Source organism: Heloderma suspectum, chromosome 12, assembly GCF_057233095.1.
Source record: "Heloderma suspectum isolate Gila_16-S chromosome 12, 16-S_ref, whole genome shotgun sequence".
NCBI lineage: Eukaryota > Metazoa > Chordata > Lepidosauria > Squamata > Helodermatidae > Heloderma > Heloderma suspectum.
The window spans coordinates 32,331,308-32,355,683 of record NC_139469.1 but is presented as its reverse complement, the minus strand read 5'-3'; the positions used below and the strand labels follow the sequence as shown (position 1 = coordinate 32,355,683).

Here is a 24,376-nt window from a genome sequence, read left to right as displayed (position 1 = left end):
AGCGCTTTCTCTTGGCCTGCTCCGTTTGAGTGTTGTGGTCCAATCTTTATTTTCTTAGAACCAACGGTCATTGCAAAGCAGGACAGAAAAAAGGAGGAAACCCTAAACAAATCCACAACAGGGAATCCATCAAACAGTATCCATCATATATATATAATGGGTAGCTACCAGGAGGAGGGCCTTTTCTGCTGTGGCACCCCGGCTGTGGAATGAGCTCCCTAGTGAGATTTGCCTGGCACCTACATTGTATTCCTTCCAGCACCTTTTTATTCTCCCAGGCATTTTAGCATTTTAGCTTTCTAGACTTTTAGCTTCACTGTTTTAAATCTGTATTTTAAATCTCTGCATTGCTGCTAGGTTTTATTCTGGTTTTATTCTAGTGCTATCGTTATATTGTGGTTTTCATGTTTTTATATTTTATATTGTTTTACTGTGTGCTGTTTGGTTTTAATTTTTGTGAACCGCCCAGAGAGCTTTGGCTATTGGGCGGTATAGAAATTAAATAAATACATACATACACACACACATACATATATAGTATACCTAATTCCATCTAATTTTAAAAGCAGCTATTGCAAATAATGAAACTTGGTATGTAACATATTTGTTCTGGTCAGTTAAAAGCATACAAATTTTCTCAAAATCTGACATCTCAGAAAAAGAAAGAAACCAGTTTTAAAAACTCTCTCTAGGTGCCCTCTACAATGACAGCAATGACAGATATCCTCCACCTCTCGCTGCCCACAGACGCAAAATCGCTGGTTGTTTTGAGTATTTGTCAACCAACAGATATCACCAAAACATTCTCTAGCACTCTTTACTTCCATGGAAACAGACTCTTTGTATTCCTCACTGCTTAGGGCAGTGAGGAGTGTGGAACCTTATACTATTTCAGTGTGGAACCTTATACTATTTAAGTGTGGAATCTTATACTATTTAAGTGTGGAACCTTATACTATTTAGAATGTTTGCACATGTAATCCAAGCTTCCCCTGCTCACCATGCAGAGGAATGATGCAGCACCCTGAAACACCATCCCACAACCACTGAAAGTTCTGCTCTTTTGAACATATTGAGTATGAGGTGGGCGCAGGAGGAGCTTAAACTGAAATTGGCAGATGGCGGTGCCTACTGAATCTCATGGGAGTTCAAGAAGTTCTGGTAACAAATATGATAATTACCAGTTGAAAAGACGGAGACAACAGATTTTGAGAAGCAGAAGATGAGATGTCTGGGTGACTCACCTCATAATGGTAGTTCATGCATGTCAGATCTCTCCAGCAGCGATCCCCTCGAATTTTAATCAATCCCTGTCAAGGAGTGGGGGAATTAAAAAAGAAAAAAAGCCTGAGATTACTATGTGCACCACAGTTCTGTTGAAAATTCACATACAGTCAAATATTAAAGGAAAGAAAATTCATTTCTAAAATCCTTCCTGACCTTCAGTGGGCAGTCAGTGTTTCAAAATGAAAATGCTGCCTCTAGCAACCAGGCTGCGGTTGGGGAGTATCAAACCCACAGCACATCCTAAAGAAGGAGCTACACGCCTGAAGTGGGTTCCCGTGATTTCTGAGCACACAAGTTGTCCCATAAGATGTTCTGGTTCAAAATAAGTTAGTGCAGCTTTCCCCAACCTAGTGCCTTCCGGATGTGTTGGACGACAGTTCCCATCATCCCCAAGTGGCATGGCCAATGCTGATGGGAGCTGTAGTCCAACACATCTGGAGAGCACCAGGTTGGGGAAGGCGAAGTTAATCAATTAACACTCATTACAGAAAAGTCTGGTCAAGCAAAAAACCGAGGTGTGTTTCATGCACCGGTTCTGAGCTACCGGTGAAACCACTGCAGCAGAAGAGCACATGGACTCCCCCGCCCCGCCCTCCGGCTGCAATTTCTTATTTTCTCGCAGGGACAGACTTTCACAGGGTGGGGCACTCCAAGCCCCCAGAGGCCACTTGAGTAACCATATGAGGGAAAAAATAATTATTTCCCTAAGGCATTGGGAGACGGTTCCAAGTCCAAACTAAGACGACGAAACCAGAAGACAAAAATACATGACGGATGGGGTCTGGTCCACACATACATACTCATCACTTGACGGCACATGTGAGCGGGCCCATCCCAGAACTAACACGACAGGCAGAACGTTCATTCTGCCTCCCATCACATCACCTCAAGCACGATGTTTTATGGCCATCAGATTAGACCCAGGTTCAGTCAGAGAACCAGAGAGTCTCAGGTTGAAACCCCCGCTCAGCTCTGAAGCTCGCTGACCTAGGAATGGTCCTCACACAGCCTAACCTACCTCACAGGGGTAGTGTGAACATACAAGAGGATATTTCTCATCAGCACCATCCCGAGCTTTTTGGAAGAAGGAATTTGAATGTGATCTGTCAGAAAGCCCTAAAGAGTCACATCACTGTACTATCTTCTTGATTCCATGATCTAACATGGCTATTATACAATCATAGAAGTACAGAGATGGAAGGGACCTTGGAGATCATCTAGTCCAACCCCCAGCTCAGTGCTAGGCTCTGCCCTGCTGGGTGCAACTACAGCATCCTTGACAGCTGGCCATCCAGTCTGTTTAAATACCTCCAGTGAAGGGGAACCAACCAATCTATTCCACTGCCAAACAGCCCCCACTGCTAGGAAATATCTTGTAATGTTTAGCCAAAATTTGCTTCCCTGCAACCCCCAACCATTGTTTCTAGTCCTGCCCTCTGGAGGAAGACAGAACAACTCTGCTCCATGTTCTGCATGACACCGTTTCAGAAATTGGAAAACCGCTATTGTCCTGGAACCAAGCTTGACATTCGCTGATTAGTTCAGACTGCTATACGAAAATGCTCTTTAGCACTTAGATCGGGGATCCACAACCTATTTTGGTCTGTGGGCACATCTAAAATTGTGAGAGTATGTCATGGGCACTCTCACAAAATGGGACAGCCATTCATACAATGGCTGCCATAGTCACACTCGTTTCCCATAAGGCAAACTGGTGAGACTAAAAGAAAAGTAACTTGCCCAAGAACCTAAGTACAAGGCAGAAGTGGGATCTGAGCTCCATAACCATTATTTTGAAGCCAAATGAAGATGGTGCTCAAGGGCAGAACTTTGCAGCATGCCAGCCTCCCAGCTTAAAAAAACACTTTAGGCTGCAATCCTATGGAGATAGCAGCTTCCGAAGTCGAAGGCTGCCATGTACCCAATGCAGGGCAGCTGGAACACGGAAGCGATTTCACCCATCTAGCTGTGGGTGCTTCCGAGTGGGAGGGAAAGAGGCTGGGGTGAGCATAAGAAGCTGTGTAACGCAGCTTTCCCAATCTCCTCCCCTCCCTGCCCCTGGATCACCCCCTTTCCCCCATCTCCACACTCCATTTCTGAGCACAGAGACACAGCCAGAACCACGCTGGACAGAGGGGTGAGGGGGGAGCTCGGTTTCTGGGCTCTGACGTCAGAGTCCTGTTTCCGACCGTGGATCTCAGAACCTGAACAATCCTATGTCCCCCGAGACTAGGGGACATAGGATTGCTTTCTTAAGTAATGAAATAAAAACTCGGAGTTGGAGAGCCCAGTCTTAGACTAACAGGGCTTCCTGCCCTCCCACCATGCTTCCCATCGATGGCAACAGTAGGATCTAGATGAGATGCTGTTCTCCGGTTCTCCAGCTTTGCTGTTTACTACCCTCACAGCTCCTTCGCCTACACGCACCCTTTGCGACACTTTCCCCTCAGCCCAGCATCCACTTCCCTCACAGCAGTAGCAACAACTACCCTTTCCTCTGCAGCAGCCAGAATATTCATTCTGTAAAATCACGGTAATGGCTGGGAGGCAGGGCCATACACAGCCAATTTTTAGTCTGTTACCTGTAAGTATTCTGGATTTACTTGGCATCATTATACGATTTAGCAAAGCTTCCTAAGACATTTATTTCTGGAGACTATTCCTTGGGAACACAAGCCCGAACCGAAAAGAGAAGAGAGCTGAGGGCCTCAATCTTGGGACTGGAATTCTATCGATTCCCAGTTATTCACAGCAGGTAGTGTCCTTAAGATTGAAACTGGAGGCAGCCTGGAAATGAGAAGTCACCTAATGTTTTCAGAACACTGGAGAGGGAAGGAAGAGGATGAGTGCCAGTAAAGGCAGAGAGAGTTGCAGAACAAGGAGCTCTGCTTTCCCCTCAGGTTAGAAAGAGGTCAGCAGGTGAAACACACAGCGCACTCCACTACAATGCAAACAGGAGGAAGAGGGGGAGGTTTCCAACAGAAAAAAGGACCATTCTGTGGCTGGCGGTAATCTCAGGATTGAATTTCGTTGCCTCAAAGTCAGCACCGAAGACAAAGGAGAGGGGAAAAGTCAGTCGTGCCCAGCAAGGAAGACGTCCATCCAAAGAACAGACCTAGGAGCAGGAAGCACCTACCCAGAAGCCTCAAGGGATGTGAGACTAGAGCATCAGCCTTTGAAGTGTGCCTTCTATAAGAGATCCTGATTAAGATCTCACAATATCCCCACCAAGGAAGGCTTCAGTAGTCAAAAGGATGTTCCGGACACCTGTGGGTCAGCCTTCTGACAGTGCTTTAATGAATTCCTTGCCCCCTTTCTCAAATAAGGTGGCTCATTGTGTTATGTTACTAGGGGAAATGTTATGGGGAGTAACTAGACAGTAGGGAGGTTTGTGTTTGGGAAGCAAGCAAGTGGAAAGAAGGGACCTACTACAGGAGAATGACTAAATGGGTGCCATCCAGTCTTGCAGGAGGTATCAAAGTGCTCAGTTAAGTGCTGACTGATTCCCATGAGTATCAAAAGGGACAAGGATTTAAGGACTGGAAAAATCTGCTGAATTTCTAGATACCAGAATAATTTTCTTTTTTAGGAACCAGCCCTGTGAAGGCATGGGGGGAAATGTCCAAAACCTGATGCACAAGCATCAGACATTCAACTTATGGGGTCCGTAACGCTCCCTGTGTTGTAGTGTTTAGATTTTATTTTATTTTTTACTATAGTAAACTGGACTCAAAGGATGGGGTGGGGGGTGGGACAGAGAAAAATATTCTCCATTCTCATACAGGTTCCTTTGAAAGGCAGATGAGGACAAGCAAGGTAGATTTAAGTTAGACATTAGAAAATGGCGGGATAGTCTCTCCGGGTGCAATCCAATGCATGTTTAGACAGAAAAAAGTCCTACAACTCCCAGAAAAAAAGCTATTGGACTTTTTCTGTCAAAACATGCATAGGATTATCTTGATTTTGTCCATCTAAACAAAGATAATCCCATCATAGCCAACATGGACCATTTCCTAAAATGGCAGGGGGGCAGGGGGGAATAATAGTGAATTGGAGTGATCAAGTTGTCTAGAAGACACAAAAATTGCCTCCTGCTCCTAAGTCCATCCTGAGTGCGAAATAAAGGTGCTCCCTAGAGGCATCCCTTTGGTTTCCATCGCCTTTCTGGGTCCTTGCTTCCGGCATTCCCTGCCTATTTAAAAAAGAAGAAAAATATTCTTTACAAAGTGTCGCCATTCATGTAACGTAATCACCCCCTGCTTTTAAAGCAGCATCCATCTATCCACACAATTTCTGTGTTACCCTATATCATAGAGGCTGCCAAGTAGGTTTGATGATATGATTAATGTACAATGTATAAACACCACTATTGCTATTCTCAGACAAATTTCTTTTCTGAAGCGAGGGAAATGAGAAAGAACTGGGAGGTGACAAAGAAGAAAGAGGAGACAAGATACCTTCACCATAACTGCAGTGTATGATTCTATGACTCCTTCAAGAGATGTTATTGTAATAACATAAAGAAAAATCACAAGCATCCTATCTAACCACCCTGAGAGCTGGAGGAAAGGACAGCCTGTTTTTGATACGAGGCTATACAAACTGTAAAATTAGAGGTTGAATTTCCATGATCACTGTTTGGTATTCCAATAGCTTGTTTGCATTTAGGCTTTCTAATCTATTGCAAGGCCTCACCCATCCCATTCTACATCACTTGTCCCCTGGTTCAAGAACGGCATGCAAAAAGCTTGGGACAATGGAGCTCTTTGCTGTGTACCAGGGAGCTACTTTGCCTTGAATTCAAATATGCTAGGTAAGCAAATGGGTTTGCAAATCACACCACTTTTCTGCCAGGTTAACAGTTATACTGCCCCTAGCTTGCTCTGGCTGGCACTTGGAAGTGGAAAGACAGCTCACCGTTGAAAACATGTGGTTCGTAATAACAGAGATGAAGCTTCACATTTATATAAAGCTTTAGGTGTGCATAAAATGCCTCACATATGTTAGTGCCTCACTAATCGTGTAAGGCACATCAGTAGTCAATATATCTGAGGTATAGCTACGTACGTAAAGAAAAATGGGGATGCAGGTTATATCCGCCCCAAGTATCTTCAGATGTATGCAAGGTAACAAGACGCACAAGGTGTGACCCTTCTCAAACACAATTTCTGTATTATGTTGACAGGCGTAAAAGAAAGGAGTGCCGATACAATTACCCACACATACACAGGGGAAGTGGAATTGTGCCCAGAGGCCACGGTCCCTGGCAACTGTGCATTCAGTCAGCAAGTGAAATGGGTCTCTGTGGGGAGAACACCTCTACCCTTGTGAAAAGGCACTCTTACGTGTGTAGGGTTTGACATGCTAGAAAGATGAATGCACAAGACACTTGTGCATACGCCTTGGCCTCCTCTTAAGTAACGTAAGCAGAAGAAACCCAAACCCACCCCATGAGAATTTCCCTGAAATTTTCTTCACCATTGGTTATTTTTTGAATCAATTTCTTTTCTATCAAACTGAATGAGAATAGCTGAAAAAATGTGGGAGAAATTTTCAGTTTTACTACGCAACCAGGCAGGCCTAGCAGGGCCACCTTCACAAGTCATTTTTCAAAGACACCCAGTTGCCCCCACCACACCTGCCATTTACAAAGTACAAAAAGAACCTGAAGGACAGCAAGGTTAAGGTGTGCCTCCTGTTTTCTCAAGAACAGGGAGCAAAATTCTCAACCTCTAGATTTATTCTGAGGGAATACAAGCCTTGTAAAATATGGGACAACACACTTTGGAAGAAAATATGGGACAAAACATTTTGTCCAAGGAGTTGAAGGCTATGCCACTAGTTACCTGTCGCTGCATCTATACTACTTCCCAAACCAATCATGTTCAATTTTTCACCATGGACAAACCAGTCTTTCCAAACTGGCACTCTGTTTATCCCCAATAATGACAGATTCCCAACTACCTGATCTTAACCGCGCTGTACGAGGAATCTGGAAACTGCTGCAATAAAAGGGAACGCCTTAACTGTACTTTAGTTCCTTATTAGAGTCTGTTTATTGAAGACTGTTTCTGGTTACTTAATGGTAAGAGTGTCAGGAAATATGTTTACCCGCTGTGTCTCACTTCGAAGGAAAATGCCACGTCTAAAGCTATTAATCCTCTCTAGCTTTTTTTTTTATGAGGCCTTTCTGAAGTGCCTCACTATTACGAGTGGTGAAAGTCTCCATTATCCCAGTTTGGTCAGGGCACCGTCAGCGATCTACTTAAACTTGAGAAAGGTTCAGAAACTAAACTTTAGATGACTCGTGTTACTGATGGGAGAACAGCGTATGCCAGGATGATGGCGTAAGCACACACATGGACCAACATTTTCCAGCCAGCTTGTGACAGGCTCGGACCGAGCTTAAGAAGTGGAACTGCGAGCTTTAATGGTCCAAAAGAAACCTCGTGAAGATGTAGGATCTTTTTTTTATATTTTCTAAAGACGCTGTGTATATTTTCCAAGGATCCAAGAGTGGGCAACCTGCACCCCTCAGCCTTATTTAAAAACGCCTCTACAAATCACCAGTTCAGATCTCTGGTAAGAGTGATCTCTCCCTTCCCTGGAGAGGAAGGGGAAATGTGGCCCTTCACAGAAAACACACACGTCCCCTCCTGCCCCTTCTTTTGAGCCCCACCCCACCCCCAAATCGCTGCTGCCACGTCACTGAATTGCCACCGAATCTTGGCAGTATGCAGTAGCGATGAGGAAAAATCGGTGTCTTAACTGGAAAACCAGGCATGCACATAGCAAACGCCCTGTTTTTATGCACATTTCTGCTCCCCTAGGGCTTCAGGGAGTGTGCTTTTGCATTAAAACAAGGCCGTGCTCACAGTATTCTACCCTCCTCTGGTACGGCCACAGAGAGGAGACTGAAAGATTCCGTTTCCGGTTTAGATTAACCACAGCTTGTTGCGATATCCCAAACCGAGACAAACTGCGCTAACCCTAACTATGATTTGAAACAAGCCAACTTCACGCTGTAGCTTATGAGACTGGCTTGTTGCACCTAACCGTCGTTAAACTTCCTCGTAGTTTGTCTGGGCTCAGATGTCATAACAGATGTCGTGTGGCTAATCTAGAACAGAACAGACCTCCTCCTCAGAGCTGCACCAGAGGAGGAGGGGGAGTGCAAGACCCCAAAGTTCACCGTGGCTTGACCTCGTAGCGGTAAGCCATGGTTTATCGCTGTGGGTAGAAACATGGAAAGCTGCCTTACATGGAGTCGGGCCACTGGTCCATCTAGCCTGGTGTCAGGAGCGACCCTGCTGCCTTCTGAAATCCTCAAGTAGCCAGAATCAGCACGCAGACAAAAGGGCTCTTTTCCAAGGCTTTATTTCCATTCAACCTCATGACGCTTACAGATGCTAATTGCCTGAGCCTAAGTGGAAAACTCAAAGGAGCAGCCTACCAGGGGATTCTAAGCGTTAGGAAGTCAGTTGGTCTCCGTTTGGAGAAAAGTGCGGCAACTCTCTGAACTTAAGGAGTAGGGGGGAGAGTCCCCTCCTTTCCCATGGGGCATCGGGGCGCAGCTGTTGTCGTCACGCCAAGCGGGCTGAGCACCTCCTCTCGGCGCCCGCAATCTCTCGCTTGTCTCTGCGCCTGCGCCTAGAATCTCAAGTTGTCCCTCCCTCTCCATGCCAGGGTCACTGTCGCTCCCAGGAATGTGAGCGGGGGGGGGGCCTCTCCCTCCAGCTGCGCCTCTGAAAAACGAGCGGGTTCCTCTCCCACGGATTGTATCTCTTCCTCAGAATCAGAGCTGCTTTGGGACTCTATGGGCTCAGATCCAACCCTGACACCTGGTACTGCTGACACTGACTGGCAGCAGCTCTCTAGGGTGTCAGGAAACCCTAACTGGAGATGCTGGAATGCTGTGTACAGAGAATAAAGCCCTAGTGCAGTAATTCCCACAGAGTGTGTCATGGGAGAACTGCTTGTCTACTGTAAGCAACAGAATCAGAGAGCTGAAAGGAACCAGGATGCACCTACAACATCCCTGACAGATGGCTCTGTTTAAATGCTGCCAGCAAAGGAAAGCCCACCAGCTCCCAAGGAAGCCTGTTCCACGAAGCCTTACTACTCTTACTGGTCGAACATTTCTCCTGTTTTTTAGCTGGAATTTGCTTCCCTGCAATGTCTTCCCATTGGTTCTAGTCCTGCCCTCTAGGGCGACAGAGAGTACATCTGCTCCATCTTCAGATATGTGAAGACTGCTATCACACCTCCCCTCAGTCTTCACACACCCAGCTTTTTCCAGAGCCATCATCACCCTGGTCACCCTTCCCTACACATGCTTCAGTTTGTGAATGGCCTTCTTAAAATGGGGTGCCCAGCACAGAACACAATACTCCAGATGCAGCACAACAAGCCCAGAATAAAGTGGAAGTATTACTTCTCATGCTCTGAACACTATGCTTCTGTTAATGCAGGCTAAGATTGCATCAGCTTTTGTAGCAGCCGCAACTCACTGCTGGCTCATGTTCAGCTTGTGATCCACTAAGATGCCTAGATCCTTTTCACATGTACTGCTTTACCTGTGATCCCACAGCACTCTTCTGTAGCAGGGGAAGCTACCCTGTTGCATCCCTGCAAGTTACTGCTCTATAGACCCCAAGCCAGAATGAGGAGGGCTGCCTCCGGAAGTTGAATTGGGGTGTCACCAAAGGACAACAAATGATTAGTAATTTAATTTATCCTGAATGTAATGTCCTGAAGACGTTGTTATTTCGAGAGGCCTTCCTTGAGTGACCAGCCACAGTTTATTAAATTCAGAAGGTGTTTCTTTTAAAATGTTTTAACATGGTGTTTCGTTCTTTTATCTCTGCTGTTCACCGCTCCAAAATCTTTTGATGTGGAGTGATATATAAGTATTGTAAATAAACAAATAACTAACATAATTTTATTATTACGGTATTTTTTTACTGCCAGAGAAGGGAAGCCCCACTTGAGGGATATCTCCCTCAGATGTCAAAATAACTTGGCTGCCCTTGGGTACTATGCACCTTGACTAAGGAAGGTGGGGGACATTTCTGTTCTGCCTCAAACAGCAAAATATCTTGGCCCAGCCCTGCTATATATAGCTCTCTTCCAAGGAAGGGATTTATTCTACTGCATCACATACAACTAGATCATGTGACAGAAGTTTGTCATTCTTTCTGCCTGTTGCATTTCAGTGTGAATTACTGTTCTAGCCTCGCCTCCCACCAAATTGGAAGGTCAGCTAGAACAGTGTCCTGGGCATAAACTCAAGAGGGTTGGGGATTCTGCAAAATGGTAATGCTTACCCTTCCATACACCTAAAAGCAAAACTATCTGGATGTAAACATGAGGTGTGACTAATTTTTTTTTTTAGTGAGCTTCTCTACATTAAGGAAAATTCCCTCAAATTTACTGGGGCTTCGTTTTCCAGAGTCTTTGTGGGTTTACAACGGGCACAGTACACGTGCTTCCCCCCCTCCCCTTGTTTTTTCCGGTCCCTTTGTGGCATGTTCCATATGTTTCATTCATTCAGCCAGTAGGTGGTGCTGCAAGTTTTCTAAAATATTGCGCGATATTCTTGAAATACACCACCTTTTTGATGCGGTTTTTGGCGGCGCAGTGGGGGTTGCTATCGCATTTTAGGCAGTTTTTAAAATTGCAGAATAAACCTAAGAAACAATGAGAGAGGCACCAGAGGTTGATGACGTCATGAAAAGGACCCACAAACTTCCATGGGTGAACAATCACAAGCACATGATAAATGCCTCAGGTAAAAACGCCCTATGTCTTCAGCTGTCACACTGCCCAAGTTTAAAAAACATGATGACATGCCTGGAAACAGTCAAAAATGGAGTACCTATTTGTGATGTGGGGAGAGGGGGAAGATTAGAGAATAAGGAGTAAAGAATAAACTAGAAGGGAGCGGCACAGCTGTGGCAGTGTACAATGGCAGTCAGTTTCAAAATGGGAATGGGGGAAGAAGAAACATGAATCACATTTTCCTTATGCCCCATAAATCCACTAAGCTGCACTGTATTCTACTTTCAGTATCAAAAGAAATTTTTATTTTATATTCTTCTGTCATACAAAATCCATTTCTTTTTATCTTATACAACCTGCCCCACCCAATGTCAGCCCCCATTCACAATGATAAATCCTAAATAATTAAAACGTCATTCACGCACTAAGCTGGTATAAGCCACATTCATGGTTTTCAAAAAATGGCATCCTACAAAAATTCTTGCAGGAGTGAGTGTACTGGGGGATGGGGTGGGGGAGAGGGATAAATAATGATATTCCTATCTTGAATTCCACCGCCCCTTCTTTTTATAATGCAGATGTCAGGGTTTGGGTTTTTTCTTAAATTCCTACAGAGTGTCAAAAAGAACAAAGCCATCTTTGAGTCTTTTTCAGGCCAAAATTAATTCTAAAGAAGTCGTGGTTTGGGGGTGGGAGAATGATACAGACCAACAGCTAGCACGGCTCAAGATGACAATGAAAGAGAGACGGGCGGCCTTAAGCGACGTCTCCAAAATTCTATTGATACCAGCTTGGGGGAAGTGGGAGGATTCTGAGGCAGAGGGGAAGGAGGAACGTGACATGGTCATTATGAGTGAGTTCAGAGTTGGAAGAATATTTTCTTTTTGAAGTACCCCTGTTCTACCCAAGCCTCATAAATTAAGGGAATTCATGCAGGTGAAAGGATCCTTCTAACAGACCAAGTGTGGGGATTTTAGAAAGCACCAAATATATATACACACAGACACACACACACGGAACTCCATCATTTCAGCATGGCAGAATGCTCAAGACACTCCATGGATAAATGGTTAACAGTAATAAAAGGACTTAGAATTTATGTTTGTTACATTTTTTTTTAATCCCACCATTCCTCCAAGGAGCTGAAGGTGCTATACCAACTCTCTTCTCATAGAATCATAGAACAGTAGGGTTGGAAGGGGCCTACAAGGCCATCGAGTCCAACCCCCTGCTCAATGCAGGAGTCCAAGTCAGAGCATCCCTGACAGGTGGCTGTCCAGCCTCGTCTTGAACGCCTCCAGCGTGGGAGAGCCCACCACCTCCCCAGGTCATGGGTTCCATTGTCGTATTGCTCTTACAGTCAGGAAGTTTTTCCTGATGTTCAGCCGGAATCTGGCTTCCTGTCACTTGAGCCCATGATTCCGTGTCCTGCACTCTGGGATGACTGAGAAGAGATCCTGGCCTTCCTCTCTGTGACAACCTTTCAAGTACTTCAAGTATTTTTCTCTCCTCGCTCCAGCTCTGTTCGGATGTTCTAATTCCTAATGTGATTCTACTCATGTGGGGTAGAATCACATGAGAGAGAGAGAGAGCAGGGACAAGTGTTCCATCACCTTCCACGAGGGTGGATGTCTCCGGGGGGGGGGGGGCACTCTTCTACTTGGGAAGGCTCCCATGCAGTTTGGGATGCAATTTGGAGGATCAGGGTTCTAGAGCGTGTAGGGAGGCTACATGCACAGAAGAGGATGCAGACTGCAGGCAGCTGCTCATCAACTCGTGGAGGGCCATGGAGGAAACAGAGGTAGCACGTGCATTTCTGCTCTCCCTCGTGCAATTCTAGTGGCACAGGGGTTAGAATGCCTGAATAGGGGTTGCCAATTTATTTATTGCATTGTATTAGTTATAGGAGCGGTAGGCAACCTTGTACCTTCCAGATGTTTTGGACTGCAACTTCATCAGCCGCAGCCGACATGGTCAATGGTACAGAATAAGGGAGTTACAGAGACCTAGGTATAGGTTATTATTTTAGAGACCTAGTTCTGTTGGAGGGACTCAGGCCATGAGTCACTCAACCTGAACTTGAAGGGTTAATATGTACCTGAGTCAGGTGGGAGGGGATCTCTGGGAGATGGCATTGCCTTTTCCTTGTCTCCTCCCCCTACTCTCCTATTCTCCTTCCAGGGATGCAGAGCACGAGGCTGACCTCAGCCAATTTACTTCGAGATGTAACAAGCTCTCAAGTAAAGTCTGTTCCTAACCCACCACTCGAGTGTGTTTTGTCTACATCCGTGGCTACTGATGAGGGGCTGATTTGGACTTCAAGTTCTAGGTTAATATTTTAGAGACCTAGTTCTAGGTTATTATGGCTGCTTATTGATTCGTGTGCTGTTTATTGTTTTGCATTATATTGTATTTTATTCTTTTAAATATTTGTATTGAATTTTATATTTTAACGGTATTTTAAAATGGCATTTTAGTTTTTTAACTGGCTGTAATCTGCCCAGAGAATGTGAGCTATTAGGCAGGTTAGAACTAAATAAACAAATAGTCAAAACATCTGAAGAGCAGCAGGTTCCTTGCTCCTGATTTAGATACTGAATTTTTATCCCGCCTTTCAGCCAGTTGTTGCCTTCGTGAGCAGTTCATATTAAAAGAAAAGAGACAGAGAGGTCTTGTCACCAGGCTTATGAAATAAGAGGACAAGACACACAAGGGAAGGGAAATGGAAGGAAGAGGTAGAAGCGGGCAACTAGGTTATTCAAGGCCAGAACAAAGTGGTGAACTATACAGGGGGAATTTACATCCCGTTCGGGCCAGGCTGATCTTCTCTTTATACAAACAAGCCTGTGAGATTGGTCTTGGACTGTCAGACTGGCCTAAGATCGAGCTTTGTAGCGGGGCAAGGGGTTGAACTCAGGTCTCCCAAGTCCGAACACACCACCCTAAGCCAGTCTACCCCAACCTGGTGCCCTCTGATATTTTAGACTACTCCTCCCAGCAGTACTATGGTTGCAATTCAACACATCTGGAGGGTATCAAGTTGAGGGAAGGACGCTGTAGCCACTACACCACACTACACCAAGCATATCACACTTTAGAGTGCTCAAAACAATGTCCACACATTATGTCAGTAATCCTTACACCGCAGCCAATATAATTATCCTTGTATTGCAGTGGGGGCATTAAGACTGAGAATAGAGAAGGTTGCAAGTTCATGGCACAGATAAGATTTGGGCCAGGGGCATCACACTCTGACAATACAATACACTAGCTCTTGTGTGATGTATACCTATTTCTGAGTTGCTTGGGTTTTTTTTTAACATATGGACACAGAGTAAATATAAAGCTACAACAGATTTCCAGCCACCCACCAAAGAGTAAGCACTCGCTCAAATACATGTGCACGCACCCAGACTCCCAAAATTTGCACACCTGAGTAAGTCAATCTTGTTCCTCTTATGTTGGGAGGGGGGCCGATTCTTCCCTCCCCTTTTTTAAATCTGTGCTACCAGAAAAAGTATTTTACAAAATAAAGAAGTAGCAAGACCGTAACCAGAGTTTGACTGGCTTTGAAGACGCACTCTAAGGGGTGGGGGAGTGGGATTTTTGAGAGGCTCTCAATGCATTCGCTATGTGCCTTTTTGAGCAGCTGAAGTGTGGGGGGGGGGAGGCACAGGGAGAGAAACCCACAGAGCCCTCTTGCCAAAGGGCTATTACTCGGACAAGTGAAGCAAGATCAGAAAAGCACAAAGGAGGTTGCTAAGAAGTCAAGTATGGGATCCCCACAGAGTAGAGGGAGGTCTGCAGCTGGAAGGTCAGAGGTTGGAAACATTGTAGACATCAGCTTCCAAAAATTCTCATGAAGCTTCACTGCAGAAGTCTGTCTCTTCTGATTTCTCATGTATGAATACCGATAAAAGGACTGCAAAAAGAAAGCGCCCTTTATGTTCCACCCCAGCCCACGTTAATGCAATAAAACAAATTGGAATAATTATTCTCTGCTTCAGAGACGTAATGGCAAAAGGAGGGCGACGTGGCCGTCAATTAAAGCTTCTGATTACAGCCCATTTGGTTTCAAAAACAGGAATGCAACAAAATCCTTGGTTTACGACATTACATCTAACATGGTTTTCTGGAGCTGGGGAGCCAACTCTGCTTTCTTCAGAGCAATTTTTTGCTGTCCGGAGGACTCATCTTCTTTCTTAACTAATCAGATCTTGTTCTGTTCCAGCAATTGGTTTGTGCCAAAACATTCACATTATGAAGCTGCACAGAAGAAACCAAAACATAAAGCAGGAGTGACGAACCTCTTTCAATTTTAGAGATGCTCTCAGGGGCTACATACCAGGGTTTCTTTTGGAGGGGGGGAGATAAAACGGGTGGGGTAAAATACCAAAAATGCCAGCCTATTTGAGTTTAAAACCCTTGTTTCCAGTAACTAAGTCTTAGGAGAGACATTTCAAGCAGTTAGAATGGGGGTGGAAGGAGAAAAAAGCCAGGAGACCACCAAATGGACCAGAGGTCCAGGAGTGGGGCGGGCGGGGGGGAGAACTTGATGACATGGAGAAGGACAGATAGCCATTTGGGAAACTCGGGCAGCTAGGATTTGGCTCACAGGCATAAAACTTGACACTTCTGACAGAAAGGAGCAAAGATTTTTATGTATTTATTTTTAAAGTGAGATTCAATGCATAACTTCAAGGGACCTGTCCACAGGCTGCAAAATGTAGAGGTATCCTATACTAATAGTGAATTCAGTTCTTAGAATATGGATCCTTATGTAGCCAAAATAGCACCATCCATGCACAAGTCAGAGGTATCAGTAGGTGCAGGGAAACCCCAAGGTTTGTAGAAGAACAACAAATATTTCAGGAGAAAAAACCTGCAAAGCAACCTAATCAGCACTGAATTTTACCAGGTGCCTAAGTGTCCATGGGGGGGGGGGGGGGCAGAAAACCCAGGGTTAGGGAATGGAGTATCCTGCAAAAGGGCCTGCCTGCCTGCCTGGCACTGCAACGTTTTGTTGCAGGCTCCACTTGTTGAAAATAATGCCATTATTATAATTATGATTTTTTTATATTTAAACATTTTAAAATAATTTAGCCATATCACTTACTAGGAATGGGCAGATAAGTCTATTTCTGGTCTGTGTCACTTTTGCATGTGTTCATTCACAAAAGTCTGTTCCATTCTCCTGCACTATTTTGTGATTTTTTTAAAAAAAAATTAAAAATTTGCACAAAAATATTCAAATATTTAAATACATATTTGAACATGTTTTCTCACAAAATACACATTTCTAAATAAATTTTAACCCCAAATATGCATTTTAAATATATTTGGGTATATATATTTTATCTAAGAACTGCAATGGAAAATTGGGAGAAATTCAAAAACGGAAAGATAACTATGCTCCAGTTCACATATTAGTCTGGGAGGTGCAGATCAGGTCAGTCTGCACTGGAATCTGCAAAATTCAAATTCCATAAGCATTCCTATTGCTTACCTGGCAGATGTGAGAAAAGAAGGAAGGGAAAGGGGAGAAAACAGTAAGACACAGAGTATGGTGTAATGGCAACTGCTCGACACGGCAGGACCAGGAAATTTGCTGACTGATTGTGTAACATAAAACATAAAAAGAGCAGTGCTCGATCAGACCAAAGCCTATCTAGTCCAGTATTCTGTTCGCAGTAGCTATCCAGATGCCCGTGGGAACCCCAAAAGCAGGACATGAGCGCAGTAGCACCCTCCCACTCATGCTCTCCAGCAACTGGCATGCACAGGCAGAGTTCTCCTGACACTGGACGTAATCTACAGCCATCATGACTAGTAGCCATTTATAAGTTAACAGAGATGAATTGCAAAGTTCTTCATTTAAGAAAGAGAAGTCAAATGCTCAGGTATTAGATGGGGGATACCTGGCTTGACAATAGTACATGTGAAAAGGTTCTTAGAGTTGTAGCAGATCATAAGCTGTATATGAGTCAGAAGTGTGATGTGGCTGCAAAAAAGGCAAATGCAATTTAAGGTTGCATCAATAGAAATATAGTTTCTAAATCAATGGAAGTAATAGTTCTACTCTATTCTGCTCTGGTCAGGCCTCAACATTAATATTGCGTCCAATTCTGGACACCACATTTTAAGAAGGATTCAGATAAATTGGTTCACAGAAAGGTAACAAAGATGATCGGGTGACTAGAAACTAAGTCCTATAGGGAAAGATTGAAGGAACTGGGTATGTTTAGCCTTGAGGAGAGAAGGCTGAGGCAGGGTAGGATAGAACTTTTCAAGCACCTAAAGGGCTGCCACACAGAAGAGGGCCACAACCTGTTTTCTACCATCCAAGACTGCAGGACATGAAATAATGGGCTTAAGTTACAGGAAGGCAGATTTCAGCTGAACATCAGGGAAAGCTTCCTAACGATCAGAGCAGCCAGACAATGGAACCAACTGCCTTGTGACGGTGCTGGGCTCTCAGTCCCTGGAGGTATTCAAGTGAAGAATGGACAGCCATCTGTAAGGGGATGCTTTAAACAGAACCCCTGCACTGAGCAGGGGGCTGCACTCAACGGTCTTATAGGCCCCTTCCAACCCTACTGTTCTATGATTCTATGATTCTGCATGCCAGTTGCCAGGGACAAACAGCAAGGGAGGGATGTTTCCTTTATGTCTTCCTTTGTGAGCTTTCCAGAAGCATCTGGCTGCCTGCCTTAGGAACAGAATACTAGGTTTGATGGATTTTAGCCTGATATGGCAGGGTTGTTCACCCCAATCTCTGAGCCTACTTCAGGGAGCATAGAGAAAGACACAGAGGGACACGAACCGGTTTGGATCTGGCCAGGGGTTCAAGAGCTGTCACATTCCTTCTATAAACCCTCTTGTGACTGGGACTGTTTTAACTTGCGTTACCCGACAGCAGAATCATAGAATCATAGAATAGTGGGGTTGGAAAGGGCCTACAAGGCCATCGAGTCCAACCCCCTGCTCAATGCAGGAATCCAAGTCAGAGCATCCAAGTCAGAGTACTCCTCCAAACATTTACAGAGGATAATGTGAAGGGTTGCCGAAGGATTGCAGCATCTGCACAACTTTTTTGTATTGTTATTGTTAGGTTGTAGATGCCTAACATATCCAAGTAATGAATCTGAGAATATTTATAATTCATAGCGAGACACTTTCTCTCTCTTTTTTTAAACTAAAAAAATAAAAAGATCTGAGGTTCTGGCCATCGACAGAGTCATAATTCTCCAGGTGTACCCAGACAGAATTCTCAGCGAAACGTATGGAGCCCCAGGGGTCTCTTTGGATGTCTCACTTGTTGATATATAAGTAGCACGGAAAAGATGGAAAGGTCATTAAAGGAGGATTTTAATCCAGGCCAGCATGGGTCAGTGACTGATGGCACCTCTGACATCACAGTGCCCAACCATGTGTATAAATCCCTTCTGGACGAGGATAACAAGGCTGACAGCCCACGGAAAAGGAAGTTTAATGCACAAAACTGTTTCCTCCCAGACCACACGCACACCTGTTGCACGACTGTCTGCAGCCAAGGTATGAATAGCAGTCAAGCCCAGGGATGTTCGAGGAAGCTGTCTGGGGGGGAGGGGGCTGAAATTCACCGAGCTTTCCTCAGCTTGAACCCCCACCCCAGACTCTGGCTCACTTCCCGCAAGCTAGCCCAACCTGATATGTACCGAGGCAGCCAGCTCATGGATTTTCAGTATTTTCCCTTTTCCTTAAAATTGCCATTTACACAAGTTGCGGCCGTAATCTGCTTAATTTGTGCAAATTGCAAGTGTAATTTGTGCAAAGTTAAGCATATCACAGCCGCAAACTGCGCAGATTGTGAATTTAAGGGGGAAAGCCCCCAAGAAGGTTCTTGGATTTCAGGAAAAAGCCTACAGGCCAACTTGGAAGAGCAAACCGAGTCAGAGGCTCCGGGGAAATCTGGTGAGCCCCAAAAGGGCTGGATTTCCCCACATCAGCCATCCCTAGTTGAGGCATGGGCAAAGAGAAACCAGTGCCAGCCCCAGGTTTTTAAGGACCCTTGGGCGAGACACCCACAATGGGCCCCATCCCCCACCAAGCCTACCTCCTTACTGCCATTGTCACCATCAGCTATTGCTCCTCACGCTCTCCCCATTGACACCTCTTATTTGCTTGACAGGCATTGGTGCCAACGAGCCAGTGAGCATGTAGGCAGTGGCTTCTACTGCCCCTCTAACCACCACAGCTGTCCGGGCCAAAGCAAAGGGCAGGTGAACAAGAAGATTACAATGGTGAAGAGCAGCAGCAAGTCCAGCGGGCTTTTGTCCCTGGGCCCCTGCTGGGGTGTGGGCCCTTGGCAGGTGCCCAACCACGCCTACCCTTGGCGTTGACCCCGAGAGGGTTTGTTAGCACAGCCGCCAACATTTTGGGCCCATCCGCTTCGTGCAACTGCACATCACCAGCAGCATACATAGAGTTCTTTAAAAACTCCTGTAGACGTATTGGGTCTTGGTCTCTTAGCCTTCTCTTTTCATCTCATGATAGTATTGCGTATGCATGCGGTCTTCTGCCTCGTTTGTTTTTTATTCTTTTGTAAACCACTTCGGGGTTGCTCCAATGAGAAGCGGTATGTCAGTCGCGTTTCACCAATGGCGGCCCTGTGACCTGCTTTCCGGGGACAGCGCTCTGCTTGAAGGGCTGCCCAGTCTAAGCCAGCTGTGAAGATGAGCTGCCGTAAGAAACCAGGACAGCAGACCGAGCAGGCACACGGGGCACACGGCGGTAGTCTTCCCCACTCCGGTGAGATGGACTGCATCGCTATTTAGATTACATAAATTATTTCTTAATTTGCATCTATGCCTATAAATTAGTATATGGAAATGTTATGCAAACTGTGTCCTCTTTCGTCCTCTTTTCTTGGAGGGAGCATCCAATGTGCAAGGAATCTGCAGGCAAACCAAGTAGTTCATGCAGCGATTTCTGGCAAAACCGAATTTCCTCTGGAGCTGTGCTATACTGTCAGGAGCACCCTGGCGGCCTCTTTCAGTACACTCCAATAGCCAACTCAAGACACAGACGAAAGGATTCTTTTCAAGGCTTTAATCCTTTTACAACTTAATGACTCTTTCAGATGCGAATCACCAGCGACTAAGCAAGGAACAGCAGAGTAGCCTATGCTCCGGGTTAGGCAGTTGGTCCCCATTTGAAGGAGAGTCACTTGAAGGCCCTGAACTTATGGACTAGGGAGAGATCCTCCCTCTTTCCCTTGGGTCCACGGGAGGCAGTTGTTGCTTGCGCGCCAAACGGGCACTACGCCTCCTTTCCGCGCCCACCATTGCTCATCGCTCCCTGCGTCTGTGTCGAGCGTCTAGCAAGCCCCCTTCCCACACTTTCTCACTGCTAGGATCACTGTCTATCTCAGGAATGCCGGCACGAGGAAGCTCTGCCAGCTGCTGTGCCTGTGAGGGATGAGCTGGCTCCTCTCCCACAGATTGCTGATCGTCCTCAGAATCAGAACTGCTCTGGGGTTCTATCGGCTCAGTTTCCACCCTGACACGTACTTGAAGACCTCTTTCCTTAATGTGGCAGATATTGGCTTGCACAGAGGTGTCAGCACGTGGGGGAAAACATTGTGCATGTGCATGCATACACACATGACAGAGGCACTTTCCAATTTATCTCTCTCTCTCTTTTCCCTGGAGAAAATCACCCCTACCTCCCGCATTACGCTGAGAGGAAAAGCTTCCATGAGCACATATGGGAAGGTTTTTCCTCCCCACTAAGCTTATTTGCCACACTGGGGAGGGGGGATTTTGGGGGTGCAGCAGAAGGGGAGGGGAGGGTTAACTCTTCCCTCCCCAGCTGTGATCCCCCTGAAAATCACCCCCTGCATGGCAACCAAGCTTAGAAAAAACCCTTCCATTGGCAACAATGGACACTCAGGGTTCTGGGAAATAGAGTCAGGGCTTGGGCCCCTATGGGTAGCACCGAGCAACACCTCAGATCCCCAGCAGCATCTCCAGGTAGAACTGGGAAAGCATCTTGCCTGAAAGCCTGGAGAGCCGCTGCTGCCAGTCAGTGTCAACAATACTGGGCTAGATGCACCAAGGGCTTGACTCAGCCTAAGGCATATTCCCATGTTTGTTTGCCCTATTTGCCCAAAGGGCTGGATGCGCCCGATCTCATCTGATCTTGGAAGCTAAGCAGGGTCAGCCCTGGTTAGTACTTGGATGGGAGACCGCCTGGGAATCAGCCTTCCTCCACTGAGCAGGGGGTTGGACACAATGGTCTTGTAGGCCCCTTTCCACCCTATGATTCTATATATATATAATTCAAATCTAGAGTTAGTTGGTCATCCCTTTTTGATTGCCTTTCTGTTGACCGATTCTCATAAAACACACTTCACTGGAAAGCTCTTGATAAGCAGATTCCATGAATAACAATGGTTTTCAATATAATTCAAAGTCGGGAGGTTATTTATATTGATAAAGCTTTTTAAGAATTAGGCTATCTTCTATAATAATGTACTATGAAGTTTTATTTTTAACATCAAAAAATGTCAAGTATTACTAAACATACATAACTGAAAATTGGAGCAAAATGAAATATGAATACAAAAAATGTTCCTGTGTACCTTTATAAACACAGGTGCAGGCCAAAGTACAATGATATGCCAGTAACAGACAGCCTGTAAACAATCATGAAGAGATTAAGAGACACCTATAGTTAAAAGTAACCCAGTCAAAGTTTAGTTATTGCTCAGATAGGAAGTTTGTAGCTGTTAAATTTAACAAAATAAGGTTTATATACAGTCAGAGCCGGAAATATTGGAACAAGGATAACTGTTTTGGCAGTTGGCCTCTGCACACCACCACATTGAAGGTGAAAGGAAACGCACCCAGATGGGAGCGAAGTCAGGACTTTCAGCTGTAATTCAAGGGGTGTGACAAAAGTGGGGCACTAATCATTCAGGAAGGACAGCCAGTGGCATACACACACCCATCGTTGGTGGCTCATAAGTAATGGAACGAATGGCTGACAAGCAGCTGCATGGCCAGGTGTGGCCTGTTTCCTGGGTACCCCATTACCAAGCAAGCAGATAAAAGGCCTGGAGGTGGTTCTGAGTGTTACATTTGCATTTGGTAGCTGTTCACAGGAACTCCCAACATGAGGTCCAAAGAGGTGTCCATGCGAGTGAAGGAGGCCATCATTAGGCTGAGGAAACAACATAAACCCTCGAGAGAGATAACAAAAACAGTGGGAGTGGCCAATTCAACAGTCTGGAACATCCTGAAAAAGAAGAAATTAACTGGCAAGCTCAGCAACAGCAAAAGGCCTGGAAGACCACAGAAGACAACTCAAGTGGATGACCGCAGAATTCTGCTCATGGTGAAGAGGAAGCCTTTCACAACATCTAGCCAGGTCAAGAACGCTCTTGAGGAGGTAGGCATGTCATTGTCAACATCTACAGTCAAGTCACGGCTTTATGAATGTAAATACAGAGGCTTTACAACAAGGTGCAAACCATTGGTAACGCTCAAGAACCTAAAGACCAGATTAGCCTTTGCCAGCAAACACATAAAAAGCCTGCCCAGTTCTGGAATAAGATTCTTTGGAGTGATGAAACCAAGATTAACTTGTACCAGAATGATGGGAAGACAAACATATGGGGAAGGAAAGGAACAGCTCATGATCCAAAGCATACCACATCATCTGTCAAACATGGTGGAGGTAGTGTTATGGCATGGGCATGTATGGCTGCCAATGGAGCCGGGTCACTGGTGTTTATTGATGACCTGACTGCTGATAAAAGCAGCAAGATGAATTCTGAAGTGTATAGAGCTATACTTTCTGCTCAGATTCAGCCAAATGCTGCCAAACTGATAGGACGCCTCTTCATATTGCAGATGGATAATGACCCAAAACGTACAGCAAAAGCTACCCAAGAGTTTCTGAAGGCAAAGAAGTGGGATGTTCTTCAATGGCCAAGTCAGTCACCTGATCTCCACCCAATAGAGCATGCTTTTCACTTACTGAAGACAGCACTGAGGACAGAAAGACCCACAAAAGCAGCAGCTGAAGGCAGCTGCAGTAAAGGCCCGGCAAAGCATCTCAAGGGAGGAACTCAGCATTGGGATTCATGTCCATGGGTTCCAGACTTCAGGCAGTCATTGACTGCAAAGGATTTTCATCCAGGTATTAAAGGCGATCCTTACATTTGAAATGATGTTGGTTTGTTCCATTACTTATGAGCCCCCAACGATGGGTATGTGTGTATGCCACTGGCTGTCCTTCCTCAATGCTTAGTGCCCCACTTTTGTCAAACCCCTTGAATTACAGCTGGAAGTCCTGACTTCGCTCCAATCTGGGTGTGTTTCCCTTCAACTTCAATGTGGTGGTGTACAGAGGCCAACTGCCAAAACAGTTATCCTTGTTCCAATATTTCTGGCCCGGACTGTATTCCACACATTACTAACATGCCTAGACATCAATCGCTTGTCGCTAACCGTAACCGGAGGCGAACCGCAAGTTTAAGTGAGCCTCACCCTGCCACGCTAATTCTACCCTTCCAGCCCCTAGAGAAGAAGCTGTGTGCCTCCACCTGGATGCTGCCATGCCCACTTCAGCAAGCCTGCATATGTAGGCAACCCATCAGCCTTTTGATGATGATGAAGCTCTGGCCAGCCTTGCATCAGTCAGTATCTCAAACCAGCCCAGGCTCAGGAGGCAACCTGTGCCTGTCGGCACGTGTCCTGCAACCAATACCAAGGGGTTAGATACCGGCAGCCGTGTCAAGGTGTGCCAGCACTGCGACACCTCGCTTTCCAAGCCAGCTCCCCATTCATCTCACCTTTGCCATTAGCATCAACAAGAGCCAGGGACAGTCAGTGCACCGAGCTGGCATCTCTGCCTACACCACTTTTCTGCCATGGACAACCCTACGTGCCAGGAGTCCTGTGCGCTCATGGGCAAACCTCAGGATTCAAGGTGTCCATGGACCAGAACAAGGACATTACAGTGGCCGCCCTGGAGTTTACACTACGAACACTGTATTTAAGGAGGTTTTGTAAAGATAAAAGATGTAACGCTCTGGATGTTTCAATAAACGCTGTTAAGTTAAAGTTTTTGTGAGATTTGATTTTTCTCCACGAACTGTGTCCGCGGGTTACCAACTGGTTGATAATAAAGGAATAAATAACCACATCTCACTTATGACCTGATTACACTGACCATGCCCCTTCCTTAGATTTAGAGCTATATTTAGAATACTTTGCAAACTTCCTCTGAGCACCCAGAGAATGCTTTCTCCCACCAGCCA

General features: G+C 45.5%; 1 protein-coding gene across 8 annotated transcripts in view; it reads right to left on the bottom strand.

Annotated features, from left to right (window-relative positions):
- The window catches only part of LOC146336770 (lipase maturation factor 1-like), a 294,331-nt gene that overhangs the window by 185,545 nt on the left and 84,410 nt on the right, over positions 1-24,376 (bottom strand). For all 8 annotated transcript variants that reach the window (XR_014785603.1, XR_014785601.1, XR_014785602.1 and 5 more), the window contains one exon: positions 1,245-1,310. Coding sequence is in view for 3 of the 8 variants with exons in the window: in XM_084818933.1 (XP_084675059.1) it covers positions 1,245-1,310 (66 nt within the window). In the remaining 5 variants the exon portion in view is untranslated. The remainder of the gene's footprint in view (positions 1-1,244; positions 1,311-24,376) is intronic.